Genomic DNA, 17,049 nt, shown 5'->3' with positions numbered 1-17,049 from the left:
CTCACATGGCCCAGGTAATCTAGATTTTTTGCTATGCTATTTTCTAGGAGTTTTATAGTTTTGTAGTTTACATTCAGGTCTATGATCCATTTTGAGTTAATTTTTGTGAAGGATGTAAGGCCTGTGACTAGATTTTATTTTATTTTATTTTATTTTATTTTATTTTAATTTATTTTACATGTGGATGTTCAGCCATTCCAGCATCAGTTGTTAAAGAAACTATCTTTATTGCATTGTAACACCTTTGTTCCTCTGTCAAAGACCAGTTGACTATATCTATGCAGGCCTATTTCTGGACACTCTATTCTGTCTTATTGATCAATTAGTCTATTCTTCCACGAATTTCATACTGCCTCAATTAATGTAGCTTTATAGTAAATCTTGAAGTCAGATAGTGTCTGTCAGTCCTCCAACTTTGTTCTCTCATTCAATATTGTGTTGCCAATTATAGGTTTCTTGCTTCTATATATAACCTTAGGAATCAATTTGTCAATATCCACAAAACAAATTACTGGGATTTTCATTGAGATTGAATTGAATCTATAGATCAAAAACTTACATCTTAACAATATTAAGTCTTGCTACCTAGGAACGTGAACTATCTCTCATTTATTTACTTCTTTGATGTCATTGATCAGAGTTTTGAGTCTTCCTAAACATATCTTGCACGTATTTTGTTAGATTTATATCTAAGTACTTCATGGGGGGGTGGTGCTAATGGAAATGGTATTGCTTTTATTTCAAAGTCTACTTTCTCATTGTCAGTATAGGCTTTGTTTTTAACTTATTCAGTACCCTTACACTTGGATGTTCAGAAATATGTGAGCAAGTAGCACTGAATGTGCTCAGAAATGTATCTTGGGCTCAGTCTGTAAATTCACTATTATGTGAGTGAGATCAGAATAGTTCATCTGAACTTAAAGTAATTGCATTTAAAAGACTGTATACCTTGCATCAAGACCACACACTATGATGTGTGTGATATCCCTGCCAAAATGCACAACTTCAATCTAATGATAAGAAAACATTGGACAGGGGCACCTGGGTGGCTCAGTCAGTTAAGTCTCTGACTTCCACTCAGGTCATGATTTCAGGGTCCTGCATGGCCCGCTTTGGGCTCTATGCTCTGCGGGGAATCTACTCCCTCTCTTTCTTTGACCCTCCCCCAGCTCATGCTCTTTCTCTCTCTTTCTCAAATAAATAAATAAAATCTTAAAAAAAAAAAAAAAGACATTGTACAATTCCCAACTGAATGGCGTTATACAAAATAATTGGCCTGTACTCGTCAAAAGGTCATGAAAGACAAAGACAGGCAATCTAAGAAATACTTCCAGGTTGAGAGAATTGGAAACTACACGCAACAAATGATCCTGGATTGAACTTTGGGTCAGATTTTTTTCTTAACCACAAATATTAAGACAATTGGCAGCTATAAATGATGTCTGCAAACTAGAAAATAATATTATATCAGTGTTAGTTTTCTGATTATGATACTTATACTACCTTGTTCTTAGGAAACAAATAATGTCTAGAAATTACACTCAGGAAATTCAACAAAATTAATATGTATATGTAGAAAAAATGATAAAGAAAACACAGTAAATGTTAATGATGGAGGACGCTGGGTAAAAGTTCTATGAACATTCTTTGCCCTATTCCTGGAACTTTTCTGTGAGTTTGAAATTATCTCAAAACTAAAAAATCACCCCAAAAGACATATATTAACTCAAAACTAACATTCAAATCTCTCCTTCTACAAAACTGAGAGAGTTTAATTTTCTCAATTACCGAGAGGTTTAATCCAATCTCTGCCACTATAAAGCAATATGACCCTGACCAGTTGTTTAACTTTCTGAAACTCACTTTTCTTATCTATATAATCCAGATGTCCACTAGAAATGCCTGGACATTAGTATCTAGATAAGATTCACTCAACCCCCACCCCACAATTATGTGACCTATAGAAGTCCTAAGTTCTTCTCAACATTCCTGTAAATTCTAAGGGTGGAAGCTGGATCCCCATTTCACTTCTGGATCCATTTTTTGCTCCCAGTAAAACTTTCTAGTTAACAAATTATGTCTTCATCCCACACATGCAATCTTTATTCTTCATTATACTAACAGGTGTGAAATTCAGCCTCAGCCTTGATTTTCCCACACCTACCTGGCCCTAACCACTCATCCAAGGCATTTGTAACTATAATGTATTTTTACTGAAGATGTCAGGGATCCAAAGAGGGGATTTATGTTGCAAAATATAAACGACTTTAAAATAAGCACCAGGCATGTTTTGAGACATCCTTTGGTCATCTCGCCATTGGGATTTGACCAGTGGCCCCTTTGCCCAGTGTTATGCCAGCCCTCATACCTCTTACTGGCTTGTCTCTCCTTTCTTTTTTCTGTCCCTTGGTTTCCTTATCATTCCTTCCTCTCATGGATGAAGACAAATTCTTCTCAGGCAGAGCAGATCTTTTTGTTCCCTAGGCACCCATGGCCTCAGGACCCTACCAATCATCATAGGATTCTTCCAGATAAAGACAATTCACTCCCTAAGAGGAATTCAGGTGCCTTACAACCTCTTACAACCACAAACCAGGTGCTAGGTACTTTATTGGGCCATTTCCATATGAAAATGCTGGGATACTATGAAGTACAGTTGCTTTTATTTTACAAATGAAATTACCTTTATTATATATGTCAATTTTAAGAGTCTACAAAGGTCATTGTAGAAAATAATAAAGAGGCAAACCAAATAAAATTTTAATCATCCCAAATTTTGCCACCTGTTATTAACATTTAAGTGGATATTAGCTGAACATCTTTCTAAGTAGTAATTTTACCTGCACACACTGTTTCGTTTTTCCAAAAGCAATATATTGTGAAGGTCTTTCTGCAGCAGTGAAGACGATGCAGCATCATTTTTATAGCTATTTACTCCTTGAAAATACAATCATCTTTCCTCCCTATAAACCTCCTTTCTTTCTTCACAACCTTTTCTGTGCTCTCTGCAGTTTTATCCCAGTGAGACTGAGACCGCTCTCAGATACACAAACAAACTAATGTATGTCAAACATGAATTCCTTTTCTCCAGCCTTATTATCTATGTGGAATTTAATGTGGCACCAGTGAACTTCATTAAGAAATCACATCTGATACTGACTTGGCCAAGTGCAGCCTTCTTCTGGGTTATTCCAGGTTTTGAAAAAAACAGCTTTCTTGTGAGGAAACCATCAAGTGAATTTGCAACTCAGGTGACCACTTTTCACCCCTTCTTTGTCATTTTGAGATAGCTGCAAGGAGCTGATGCTCTGTAGAGATTAATCTCTCTTGTTTGCCATAACTGTTGCAGAGAGCTTGTGCCCAACTACAGACAAAAATAACAGTCTCAGTCATGTCTATAATCAACTGGATTTTTTGCCTGCTAGAACACCTGAAGGTATTCAATCTCACAAGTTTCAGTTCAATCTCACAAGTTTCTATGAGTTCAAACCCTCTTAAGCTGCACCTTTTGCCAAGACTTACTAGAGTTCTAGACTGTTCAGGGATACAAGGTACAATATGAATCACTCATTGGCTCATAAAATGGATTTTCTTTGGCCACCATAGTTCTTTCAATCTTTTTGTCCTAAGGAAGGCATGTACTCCCCATTTTACTATAAGCCTCACTGCTCCTTATTGTCTCAAATACTTGTATTTCCTGCTTGCTTATAAAAGCATTAAACGTTTTACTAGTGCCCCAAGAATGCCATACCCAGAGATAGTCACCTACATTGAGGCATGCAGCTACTTAACAACTCCTCCCAACCTCAGTCTAGAACTTCCTGATTTTTTAATTCATTCAACAAATATTTATGAACACATACTATATACCAGATACTTGGAAGCAAAACAAGGATTGTCCTCATGGAGCTTACAGTTGTCCCCAAGACTGTCTCCAGGGAGAGTGTTCTTTTTGGCACACCAGGATAATTTTAAAAGATGAAGATTTAGGCAATGTGTCTGTAGTTTGATTTTTTTAAGCTTAAGATTCTTCTGATCCCTAATATTCCATACAAAGCCAGCCTTGTGTATGAATCTTCCCATAAGGAAGAAGTGTCCTTACTGTAAAATGTGCACAGACCGCTTGGCTGCAGGTTGAAGTTGCTCTGTTGGGACTGACTGAGGATATTCAGTTGGCTGACAATGAGAACAAGATAAGACAGATGATCAGAGCACTTAGAGTTATTAGGCACTACCAGCCTTTGATAGTAAATCACAAGTGTAAAAATGAAAATGTAAAGGTCTAATCTGAAAAGTATGGATCAAAAAATGTTCAGGGTTCCTGGTTTAAGAATGGGCTAGTAAAAAAAAAAAAATGGACTAGTAAATGGAGGGTGTTCTCCAGAAAATGTTTGAATAAAAGGCACCTCCTCTCTGTATTGTGGAAATTGGTTGGTTCCTGTCCAACCCATGGAGGGGGGGTAGTCCAATGTGAGCCTGAGGAGTATGGTCTGTTCCCTCATTATCTCAGGCTGTCAATCCTTACCCTTACCCTGGATGGTGGCTATGACTTCATAACTGATACAGAAGCCTGCTTTAAAAAAAGTTTTTTCTATTTCATGATGGGAATACATATTTAATCAGCGTATCAGGTTAAAGGAATTGACTTTTTGTTGTTTTGATTAAGAAATAAAATCATGCTGGATTTTATTTCCTTTTATTTCCTTTCCTTTGCCCTAAAGATGACATTCCAACTTATCTATTTGTTCATAAGCCTCAGAATTCTTGTTGAGATCAGCTTACCTTGCAAACAATCCAGGTAAACCAGTAATGGTCTCTGGGCAGGTATCAGTAACGTGCAGAATCCATACTCTCCTTGGCCCAAAGAAAGACAAGTCCTTTGACTTGATAAGAAATTTGAGGGAGAGTGAAAAATAGGAGAAAGAGCATGGGCTTCAAAGTCAGCCAGACCTGAGTTTAAATGAACTTCTCTGCACCTCTGTCTCCTCATACTTAAAATAGAAATAATAACACCCACCTTACAGGACTGCTTCAATCAGAAAATAAGGTAATGTTTTTGAAGAACCTGGCATAGGTGGCAAGGTGAATTTACAAATGGATCTTTTCTTTGAGCTGTTTTCTGCTGGGGACTGGCAACATCCTGTTTTGCGTTTTGAAGATGACTCCCTGTGTGTGTCAATTATCCCGTCTCACAGATTCAAAACTCTTGGCATTCATGCCTTGCCTTCTAGCAGAGATGGCTGTTGGAATGTCCCAAAACATTAACTGGTCCATGACGCATCTTCAGGGTGGGCCTTCTGGTGTGTTCTGAGTATGGGACATTGATTTTATTGATGGCCCAATTATTGGCCTTCCTATATTTGCGCTGGAATTTTTAAATCATATTTTGATGGTGGGCTAGCTTCTGACTTGTTCTGGCCACAAGAGTATGGTAAAAGTGCTGGTGTTCCAGTTCTAAGCCTGGGACTCAAAAGGCCTTACACATTCCTATTGAGTTTTTTGTACTGTTGTACTTACCTTTGGAACTCTGCTCATCCATCAGAACAAGCCTGGGCAAGGCTTCTGGAAGATGAGAAACTGGGTGTAGGAGAACTGAGGTGCCCCACTAACAGCCAATCAGTACTTAGAAGCAGAGCCAACTACACAAACTACAATTGACTACATGTGTGTGAAATAGCCCAGTCAAGACCTGAACTACCACTCAATGAGCCTAAACTGTTGACCCAGGAAATTGGGAGCCAAATAGACGGTTGCTGTTTAAGCTACTAAGATTTGTGGTGCTTTGTAACACATATTATCATGGTGATACATGACCGAACCCTAAGTGGCTGAGAAGTTTCCTGCAATGCTAAAGAACTTTAATAAGGACCCCTGGGGCCCCTCAGCCATCGGAATGGCAGCCTCCCTCCACAGGTTTGCCTGTCTCTCCAATCCTTGGCCACTTGATCATATTCTTTGAGCTTCTTTGTGAATCACCTGAGAGCCTGCCGGCAGAGGCAGCTAACAGTGGTCCTAGGGAGGCATGAGACGAAGGAAGAATCTTTTGCAGAACAAAGGTGGTCTTTACCTGTTGTTCTCCAGATCCACTTTTGTCCATTTCTCTTTCCAAAGTAAAACAGGAAGAAGTGAGAGGATTTAAATAGCTTAGAAGTATGATCCTAGGTCCAGACTTTGAAGAGAAGAGCTTTTGGTTGAGAGAAAGTTGCAAGTGAGCATTTACAACCTACATACAAGAGATTGTTCAGGCTGGGGCATGATTGCAATACAGGCAGATCTAGGCCTTTGCTCTCTCCTTTTTTGCCTCTCTTACTACTCTTCTCTTCCTTTCTGGCCCCAGAAACTCCCATTCCTCAGCAAATCTGAAACACGGCATTTGGCTAGCCGTGGTTTAGGGAGTTAGCCCTCCCAGAGATAACTGCATTCCCATGAGACCAAGTATTCAATACACAGAGAAATCAAGAATGGTCTCAGGAAATGTCAGCATAATGAAGAGGCTAGATCTGCCTATAAAATGCAGTTCCCAAAATGAATTGATAAGCAATATCAGCTGAGTTGGTTTCAGTCCTTGATATATTGCTTCCCAGTTTTTATTCCTTAAACCTTTTGATAGCAGCTCTTCTTGATAACAAAATTGTAAGACATCCAATGTTCTACCAAACTAGACTCCCAACTTAGCCTGACTGAGCATCATGAAAATCAGTACAATGAAGAAATGACAAAAAAGTAGGCAAATAATATAATATGCCTAAACTAGACAGTATTCACTGACTGGAGGCTCTGGACCCACTCGAGAATCTCTAAGAAGCTATGGGCACTTCTGAGAACAAGCAAATACATAGAGGCACAAAATCTGGGGTGGAGGCCAGGCTTACAGCTCTCCTGGAACATCCATGGATTGTATAAGTGGAAAAAACTCTGGTCCAAAGGAAAGCAGGCAGTGGACTCTGTGAGGATTTCGCATGCCTTTTGATTGGTTCATAATTGACTGCCAGCTCCCTGAGGTTCCCCCTCCCCATTGAGGAATGGGAATATGTGGGTTCAGAGAAAAGCTTTAGCTTGGAGCAATGGTTAGCAGGGGGAAAAGGAAGCAAGAGAGAAGGAGGAAAGGCAATAGGAAGTGTTGCTGGGATCCATAAAACTTTGAGGCATAATGAGAATTTTTTAAAACTCTGCAAGTCTGAGTTAGCAATGTTATTATACTGTCACCTAGCCTGAACTTTTAAGCTGACAATTTGCTGTGAATTCTTCTTTCACTTGTTTTTCTCCTTCTTTCTGGAGCCAAGCATATTTTGCCTTAAGAAAAAAAGGTGATGGTATAAAAAGACAGAGAGAGAGAGTGTGTGTGTGTGTGTGTGTGTGTATAAGTGAAGAAAACATTTGAAAATATACTACACTAAGTCCTAATGTATATGAGAGGTTTCTTACTGGAACACTCAGGTGAGGGGCAGCCTGGGTGGCTCAGCGGTTTAGCACCGCCTTCAGCCCAGGGTGTGATCCTGGAGTCCCAGGATCGAGTCCCTCGTCAGGCTCCCTGCATGGGGCCTGCTTCTCCCTCTGCCTGTGTCTCTGCCTCTGTGTGTGTGTGTGTGTGTGTGTGTGTGTGTGTCTCATGAATAAATAAATAAAATCTTAAAAAAAAAACACTCAGGTGAGTGTTTGGGGTCCTAAGACTATTGCTAACATGTCTTTTCTATTTATAAGATAAGCATTCTACTGGGAAAATGGGGGAATGCATGAGCTTTACATCATCAAGGTCTGTGTAGGCAGCAACTTTATACTACTGTAAGTTACACAGCATTTGTCTTTCACTACATGTGGTGGCTTCATGGCTTGCACACTGATATCCTCAGATAGCCCTTTTTAGATGCTCAGAGGACAGCAGATCTTGGCGCTACAACCCAAAAGCAAGAAGCAAAAGGACACCAAAAAATAGCAAATGCCGGCAGACTAATCTTCTGTTAGGTCTGTGATCAGTCAGTTTACTTTTTATTGCCACTTTCCAATTTCAGCTCCATGAGACCTGTTAGCTCCATCTTTAACCTAGAATCCCAGGTTGTCGGTCTCAAGTCCATAGCCGAGGGAATGTCACTCACCAGCTAGGCTGTCCTAAAGTCACACCTGTCTTCATTAGAAATTCCAGCCTACAGTCTCTTGGATTCATAGCCATGGTTGCAAAGGTGGCTGGGGCACAGACCAAGGCTGCAGTGGAAGCAGCATGATGGGAAAGGTGCTGATTTCCAGTCAGGAGACCCTGAATTTCTGACTAGAGCTCCTTCTCAACTGCAAGAGCCCTGCCCCATCCTGAGCCAAAATCTTTTCTCATTTTAGGAGCTGTTAAGCCAAGCCAGGGTGCAATCCAATTGCCTTCAGGTAACATAAGCATTCAAATGACCTCAGTATATGACAATAGGATATGGTGGGGCCTCTGCCTTAAATGTCCTCCTAAGGACATTCAAATTTAATTTTAAAAATATTTTTACATTTTTAAAATTTCAAATTGGATGTAACTTTTGACTTAAACCAATTTGCAAAACTAGCACATGTACACCCATGTTCACAGCGGCATGATTCACAGTGGCCAAAAGGTGGAAGCAACCGGACTATTCATCAATATTCAACATACATTAAAGACATATTCAGCCTTAAAAAAGGAAGCAAATCCTGACACATGCCACACAAGAGTGAACCTGGACAATATTGTGCTGAGTGAAATAAGCCAGTCACAAAAACACAAATACTTTCTAATTCCACTTACATGAGGTATCTAGCATAGTCGAATTCCACAGAGACAGAAAATAAAACAATGATAACTAGGGGCTGCAGGGTGGATACAATAAGGAGTTATTGTTTATTGCATATAGAATTTCAGTTTTACAAGGTAGAAAAAGTTCTGGAGATAGACAGTGGTGATGGTTGCACAACAATATGAATGTACCTAAAGCCGCTGAACTGTACACTTAAGATGGTGAAATGGATACATTTATATTATGTGCATTTTACCACAAAAAAAGATTAATTTAAAAACATGGCTCACAGAGTTACTGAATGCTCTTTATCCAGCCTTCCCCAAACTAACAGCTTATATAACCATTAACACAATTATCAAAGCCAGGAAAATAATTGATATAATATTACCAATTAATCTATGGACTTTACTCAAATTTTTCCCACTAATGTCCTTTTTACTGATCTGGGATTCAATCCAGGATATGCAATCACATAAGTGATGTTGTCTCCTTGGTGCATCATATCTTGAGGCACATCACTTTGATACATTTCATCTCTGGTGAAGCTACCTTGATCACTTCTTTAAGATCATGTCTGTCAGTTTTCTCCACTGGTACTCTTTCTCTTTATTTATTTTTATATTTCACCCAGTAAGTTTAGTATCATTGGTGATGCTTTGCTTGCCAACCACAGTTATTCCTAAAGGGTAGAATCCAATTTTCTACATTTATTATTTGGAATTCTATTGTAAAGAAGAATTTTCCTTTTGCCTTCATTCAAATTTAATTTCTAAAAATCAGTAAAACAAAGCCAGAACAATGACCCTCCAAAGCTCACTGGTATTTGATAATAACCCCAAAGTCCTTTGTAGCATTGAGAATTCTAGGCAAACTCATATATTTATCATGCCCTTCACAGTAGAAAATAAAACTCCAAGTTCATACCATCTGACAGTGATCAGAGCCACAAGTCTTTGGAAAGCACACTTCTATTTTCTTTCCTTTTCCATCCTCCACCCACCCTTACTATTGAAGTTAAATCTTGACATTACCCTGAGTATATCAGTGGGATTAAGTAGAAGAAAACATCCAAGAATCACTGAGCCTGGAAAATGCACGTGAAGTATTTATGTTTAATTTGCCCTGGAGAATGTGATTTTTTTTTTTTTTTGAGAATGTGATTTTTATGAACAGGAACTAAATCACAAAAGCTGCAGCATTCTATAAGATTTTCATTCACACACCAGACTCCTAGACAAGTTTGCTGTGCCCTTGGAGTTCATCCAGTATCTGCTGCTCTGGCCCCAAGACCCCCTCCCCACTGTGCCAGGAAGGTCACTTGAGGGACCCTAATGGAGCTGTTCCAGGCTGGTATCACCAATTAACAGGCAAAACTAATAGTGTAGAGTTTCAAGTTTGTACAGTCCTGAATGCTGAGGAAACAAAACATTTTTTAGCCAGCTGTTTGTTTTTTGTTATCTATTGTTGAGTAACAAACCAACCTAAAATTTAGTAGTACTAAGCAACAACCATTTTATTATGTTCATGGAATTGGGATCAGAAATTCAGGCAGGGCATGGTGGAGATGGCTTGTTGATACTCCACATAGGAATTCATTTGGGAAGATTTAGTAGCTGAAGGATGACTAGAATGATTAGAATCTGGGATCATCCAGAGCTTCCTCATTTACATATTTAGCACCCAAAATGGGGTGTCTTGGAGACTTGGTTCAACCAAGATTGTCAACCAAAGCACTCTACAAAGTTCCCAAAGTTGCTTTGGGCTTCCTCATAGCATGGCAGCCCAGGAGTAGTTGAACTTAAATGGCAGATCAGGACTTTAAGAGAAAGTGTTCTGGAGAGCAAGGCAGAAGTCACATGGCCTCTTATGACCCAGCCTCAAAAGTCACATGGCATCATTTTCACCCCGTCTTTTTTTTCAAAGATTTTATTTTATTTATTCATGACATAGAGAGAGAGAGAGAGGGAGAGAGGGAGAGAGGCAGAGACATAGGCAGAGGGAGAAGCAGGCTCCATGCAGGGAGCCCGATGCTGGACTCTGTCCCCCGACCCCAGGATCATACCCTGAGCCAAAGTCAGATGCTCAACCCCTGAGCCACCCAGGCTCCCACATTGCTTTTGATCAAAACAGTCACATTCCCCAGATTCAAGAGTTGGGATCATGTACTTCAACTCTTGATGAGAAGACTGTCAAAGAACTTGCTTTTATGTTTTAAAAATAACCACACTCTTCAAAATGAAACATTAGGAAAATGTGCTTTAATAAAAATGATAAATATTCCATTTGTCTGAACATCTTCCCTTCCTCCAGGAATTTCATGAAACACTCTCCAGATATCCTTCTTACTAAAATAATCTCTTTTTTGGGTTCTAATGGCACCTTGTGTGTAGCTGTGTTGTGGCACACTGTACTCAAACAATAAAAAAATACTTGCTAACACTTACTGAGTGCCCACTACATTCGAGGCATTATTCCAAGAACTTTCCATGCATTCTCTCTCTTAATTCTCAGGACAACATGAGAAAGGGGCACTCCTAATTTATAAGTGAGTAAATTGAGGCCCAGAAAGGTGAAATAACATGCCATCAAGGGCATGTTGAGTGGAAGAGTGAGAATTTAAACCAAGGCACCCCAGAACTCATGCTTTTAAATCATTCCATCACAGACTACCATTTCTATGCTGCTGTATGTAAATAGGCCTTCCCTAGTGGATTGAGAGCTATTTCCATGTCATATTTGTCTTTGTCTCTCCAGCACAAAACACAGTACCTGGCTTATGACAAGCAATAGCAAATTGCATAAAAGATACAAACAGTCAATTCAAAGAGAAGGAATTAAAATATTTGATAAACATAGGAGAAGATACTCAAACTTTAAAAATAATGAAAGAAATCCAAATAAGATGACATATTTTGTTTATTAAATAGGAAGAATTAAAATGTCCAGTGTTGTTAAAAGTTTTGGACAATGGATATTCTTATTCTTACTTTTTGGTTGTTCTTATACAATTTGATAGGAAAACTTTTGGTAGATATTTATCAAAATGCTAATGTTTATAGTCTCTAATTAAATTATTGAGTTCCTGGGATATATCCTTTAAGAAAACTCTCATCTATTCATATAGTGACATTTACAAGGCTATTCATCACAGGATTTTTTAAATAACATTTTTATTGAGACATAATTCACAAATCATAAAATTTGCCCTTTCAGAATGTACAATTTGGTGATTTTTTATATATACAAAAGTTGTGATATCTTGCCATAATCTACTTTTAAAACATTTTGATCTCCCAAAAAGGAACCCTGTACCATTATCAATCACTCTGTATTGCTGCCTCCTCTTAGCCCTAATGTGCACACTAATTTAGTTTGTATTTCTATGTGTTTGATCTGGACATTTCATATAAAGGAAATGATACAATATGTGGCCTTTTTTTCTCTGGCTCTTTCATGTAGCCTTTAGTTTTTAAGTGTCATCCATGTTGTAGCACATAACAATGCTTCCTTCCTTTTTGTTCCCAAATAATATTCCATTGTATCTACATACCACATTTTGTTTATCCATCAGTTAATGGACATTTGGGTTGTTCCTAGTTTTTATCTATTGTGAATAATGTTGCTAAGAAAATTTGTGTGCATGTCTTTGTGTAGGCATGTGTTTTCATTTCTATTGGATATATACCTAGGTTTAGAATTCCTGGATCAAATGAAAATCTGTGCTTAACATTTTGAGTAACTGCCAAAGTGTTTTCCAAAGTGGCTGGGTCATTTTCTATACACAAGCAATGTACAGGGGTTCAAATTCTTTCACATTTTGTCACCAACACTTATTGGTTTTTATAATTTTTCGTTTTATTTTTGTTTTTTCTAGTGGGTATGAAGTGATATCTCATTGTGGTTTTGATTTATGTTTCCCTGATGACTAATGATGCTGAACAAGTTTTCATGTGTTTATTGGTCATTTATGTATCTTTTTTTGGAGAAATAACTATCCAAATCTTTTGCCTATTTTTAAATTGAGTTATTTGGCTTTGTTTCTTAACATATTTTTGTATGAGTACTTTATCTTAGGTATGATTTGAAAATATCTCATTCTGTGGGTTGTCTTTGCATTTTCTTAATGATTTTCCTTGAAGCACAAACACTGTTAATTTTAATGAAGTCTGATTTGGGGGGAAATTTTTGTCCTTTGTACTTTTGGTTAACATCTAAGAAGTCATTTCCTAGCCTAAAGTCATGAATATTTACTCCTAAGTTTTATTCTAAGATTTGCAGAGCTTCACTTCTTACATGTAGGGCTATAAATAATGAGTTAAAATTTTTATGTGGTGTGAGATACGGTTCCAAATTCATTCTTTTTGTGTAGATACTCAGTTTGCAAACATGACTTGTTGAAAAGATTATTTTTTCCCATTGAATTTTCATAGCACCAAGGTTAAAATCAATTAACCACAAATTACTATAAATTATTTCTGGACTCTCAACTTTATACCATTGAACTATATGTCTCTCCTTAAACCAATACCAGGCTGTTTTGATTACTGTAGCTTTGTTTAAGTTTTGAAATGGGAAAGTGTGAGTCTTCCAACTTGTTCTTTCTGGAGATTTCTTCGGCTTCTTGGGGTCCTTTGCATTTCCATAAGAATTTTAGGATCAGCAAAAATGAGAAGTATTACCATTTTAAAGTCCATGAACGTGAGATGTCTTTCCATTTATTTATAACTTCTTTAATTTCTTTCAATGATGTTTTGTACTTTTCAGTGTACAAGTCTTATACTTCTTTTGTTGAATTTATTCTCAAGTATTTTACTTATTGATGTTAGTGTAAATGAATTTTTTTTCTTAATTCTGTTCTTGGATTGGTCATTGCTAGCATATAGAAATACAATTGATTTTTGTATGTTAATTTTATATCTTGCAATCACGCTGAACCCATTTGTTAATTTGAATAGGTTTTTTGTGGATATCTCAGAAATTTCTATGTATAAGATTATTTCCCCTGGAAACAGATGATTTTTTTTTTTTCCTTTCCAATCTGGATGGCTTTATTTCTATTTCTTGCCTGATTGTCCTAACTGGAACCACCAGTACACTGTTGAATATAAGTGGCAGGAGTAGACAAGCTTGTCTTGTAAGAGGAAAGCGTTCAGCCTTTCAGGGTTAAATTATGATATTAGCTTTTTGTTTTCATAGATACATTTTATCATATTGAGGAAATTCCCTTTCATTTTTAGTTTTTTTGAATGTTTTAACATAAAAGAGTATTGGATTTTTTTAATGATCATCTCAATCTTTTTTAAAAAGAGCATTTATTGAGATGATCATGTGGTTTTTGTCCTTTACTCTAGTGATATTGTTATTATATTAACTGATTTTCAGTTGTTAAAACAACCTTGCATTCCTAGGATAAATCTCACTTGGTCATGGTATATAATCCTTTGTATATGTTGCTAGATTCAGCTTGCTAGTGTTTTGATGAGGATTTAGGGGCTGATATTTGTAAAGGATAGTGGTCTGTAGTTTTCTTATAATATCTTTGTCTAGTTCTCATATGAGGGTAATATTAACCTTGATGAATGAGCTTGGGAAGTGTTCCTTTGTATTCCATTTTTTGGAAGAGTTTCTGAAGAATTGGTATAAGTTCTGTAAAACATTTGGTAGAGCTCACTAGTGAAACTACTTGGACCTGGTTTTATTTTACAGGAAGTTTGAAAAATATTAATCTAATCTCTTTATTTATTATAGATCTATTTGAACTTTCTATTACTTCTGAATAAATTTTAGAAATTTATGTCTTTCTGGGAATTTGTCTATTTCACTAACATCTAATTTGTTGACAGTTATTCATAGAATTCCCTTAATTATTTTTTATTTCTGTAGGCTGGTAGTGATGTCTCCTCCTTCATCACTGATTTTATTCATTTGAGTCTTTTTCTTGGTCAATATTCTTTGAGTTTTGCCAATTTTCTCGAATTTTGCAAAGAATAACTTTTGGTTTTGTAGATTTTCTCTATTATTTTTGTGTTTTTCATTTCATTTATTCCTACTTGAATCTTCTAAATTCTATCCTGCTTTGTTGGATTTAGTTTGCTCTTCTTTTTCCAGTTTGGTTATTAATTTGAGGTCTTTCTTCTTTCACAATGAGCACTTACAGCTATGGATCTCCCTCTAAGTACTGCTTTAACTGCACCTCAAAAGTTTTTAAATTCTGTGTTTTTGTTTTCATTCATATAAAAGTATTTTGGAATAGTCAGTGTAATTTCTTCTTTGACCCATTAATTATTTAGGAGTATGTTGTTTTCCAAATTTTGAATTTTTTCATCTATTATTGATTTTTAATATAATTAGAGATTTAAAAATATATATATATATATAATTAGAGATTGTGATCAGATAACATACTTTGTGTTATTTTATTACTTTGAAATTTATTGAAGTTTGATTTGTGGCCTAACATATGATCTATCTTGAAGAATGTTCCATGTGTTACTTGAGAAGACTATGCATTCTGCTGTAGTTGGGTAGAATATTATATGACTATATCTTAAGTTTAGTTGTTTTTTTGTTTTGTTCAGTTTACTTTTTGGTCTTCATACTTATTCTACATATTATTGGAAAAGGGCTATTGAAACATCCAACTGTGATTGCTGCATTATCTATTCCTCCCTTTGATTTGTCATTTTTGTGTGTGAGTTTTGGGGACTTTGTTGCTATATGCATATATACCTAAATCTATCCGTGTTTTTGATGCATTAATCCTTTTATCACCACAAAATGTCATTCCTTGTCCATAGTAACAATTTTGGTTAAAATCAATTATATGTAGTACATGTATAGTAAGTCTTCCTCTCCTTTGGTTACTGTTTGTATAGTATATCTTTTCACATCTTTTTACTTTAACCTATTTATGTACTTGAATCTAAAGTGTTTATCTTATAAATACTATATAGTTGGGGTTTTTTCATTCATTCTGTAAATCTGTCTTTTGATTGAAGTTTCCAATCCATTTATATTTAATGTAATACTTAAAAGAAATTTACACTTGCCATTTTACTATGTGCTTTCTATATGTCATATAAACTTTTATCTTCTATTCTTTCATAATAACCTTTTGGTGTTAAATATTTTTAGTGCACCATTATTAATTACCTTGTTTATTTTACTATATACTTTTTAGTTATTTTCTTGGTGGAAGACTGGGGATTACAATAAGTAACTTAAACAATAAATAGCTTATACATATTAATACCAACTTAAATTCAAAAGTATACAAAAACTGTGCTCCAGTATAGCTTTGTTTCTTTTCCCCTTTTTTGTGCTATTGTTGTGGTACTAATCCATCTTTATAGATTTTTAGCCACCAAACACAGCTTTATCATAGGATAAGTGATAGTCCTCCTTTCCCTCAGATTCTTGTATTTGAGAAGAACTTAAATAATTTGTTTAGATTCTCTAATCTTCAGCTTCTTCATCTGCCAGGCCCTAAGCAGCAGACAAGCTCTCATTATTGTGGCCTCTCCAACTAGCTCTGACACCCATATCTAATCCCAAGTACCCTTAGGGAGACAGAGGCAAATCTGGCTATCTCCTAACAGTTGCTTAGTAGATTTATATGGTTGCCTTATGCCCAATATGATGAAATGCATCAAGGAGTCACAGAGAAAGTCTAAGATAGGGACAGATAATCCAGCTGTGAAAAAAGAATTAGATCACAACACAATTCTAGAGCAACTAGACATGGAATGTAAATACTAGTTCAAGAGGAAAGATTGGAGAACTTGGTGTGGGTGAATATAAAGGTGAATAAAAAGGGAATGCTCCATGGAGGAAGAGTTTTTTTAAATGGGTGGAAATTGAAGAAATAAAGGAAAAGGTAGAAGGTATTTGAAGAAAGGAAGTGAATGGGCAGTACATAAGAAAAAGTAAAGAAAATGATAGTACAAAGAGAGGGAAATTGAAGTATAAGTCTGATAGAAAATTGCCAGTTTTCTTACATACATCCCAGCCCATGGAACCCTTGCACACAGCCCCAGCTTTTGTTTCCCTATCCTGGGGCCAACCCCAGAAGCTAATTATGTCTTATTTCTGTTTGATTCTCCACAGCTTCCCTTCACTGAAGGCCTATACCACTTTTATCACAATGGCCTTGCAAAAGCCAAGAGAAGACGCAGCCTACATCACAAGCAGCAGCTGGAGAGAGACCCCAGGGTGAGTTTCCCTGGATACCTGCCTTCCAACCTCTGCTGCCACAACTGAGCCCACTGAGAGGATGCATAAAGGGTGGGCTGGGAATTTTGAA

At 36.8% G+C, this 17,049-nt stretch overlaps 1 protein-coding gene across 1 annotated transcript in view; it reads left to right on the top strand.

Moving 5' to 3' along the window:
* PCSK2 (proprotein convertase subtilisin/kexin type 2) overlaps positions 1-17,049 on the top strand; it is a 249,000-nt gene that overhangs the window by 17,667 nt on the left and 214,284 nt on the right. Inside the window, exon 2 of the mRNA XM_077872118.1 lies at positions 16,854-16,958. Within this exon, the coding sequence (XP_077728244.1) occupies positions 16,854-16,958 (105 nt within the window). The remainder of the gene's footprint in view (positions 1-16,853; positions 16,959-17,049) is intronic.

The sequence above is a fragment of the Canis aureus genome, chromosome 26, assembly GCF_053574225.1.
Source record: "Canis aureus isolate CA01 chromosome 26, VMU_Caureus_v.1.0, whole genome shotgun sequence".
Lineage (NCBI taxonomy): Eukaryota > Metazoa > Chordata > Mammalia > Carnivora > Canidae > Canis > Canis aureus.
The sequence above is the reverse complement of the archived record's forward strand: the minus strand, read 5'-3'. Positions and strand labels throughout refer to the sequence as shown.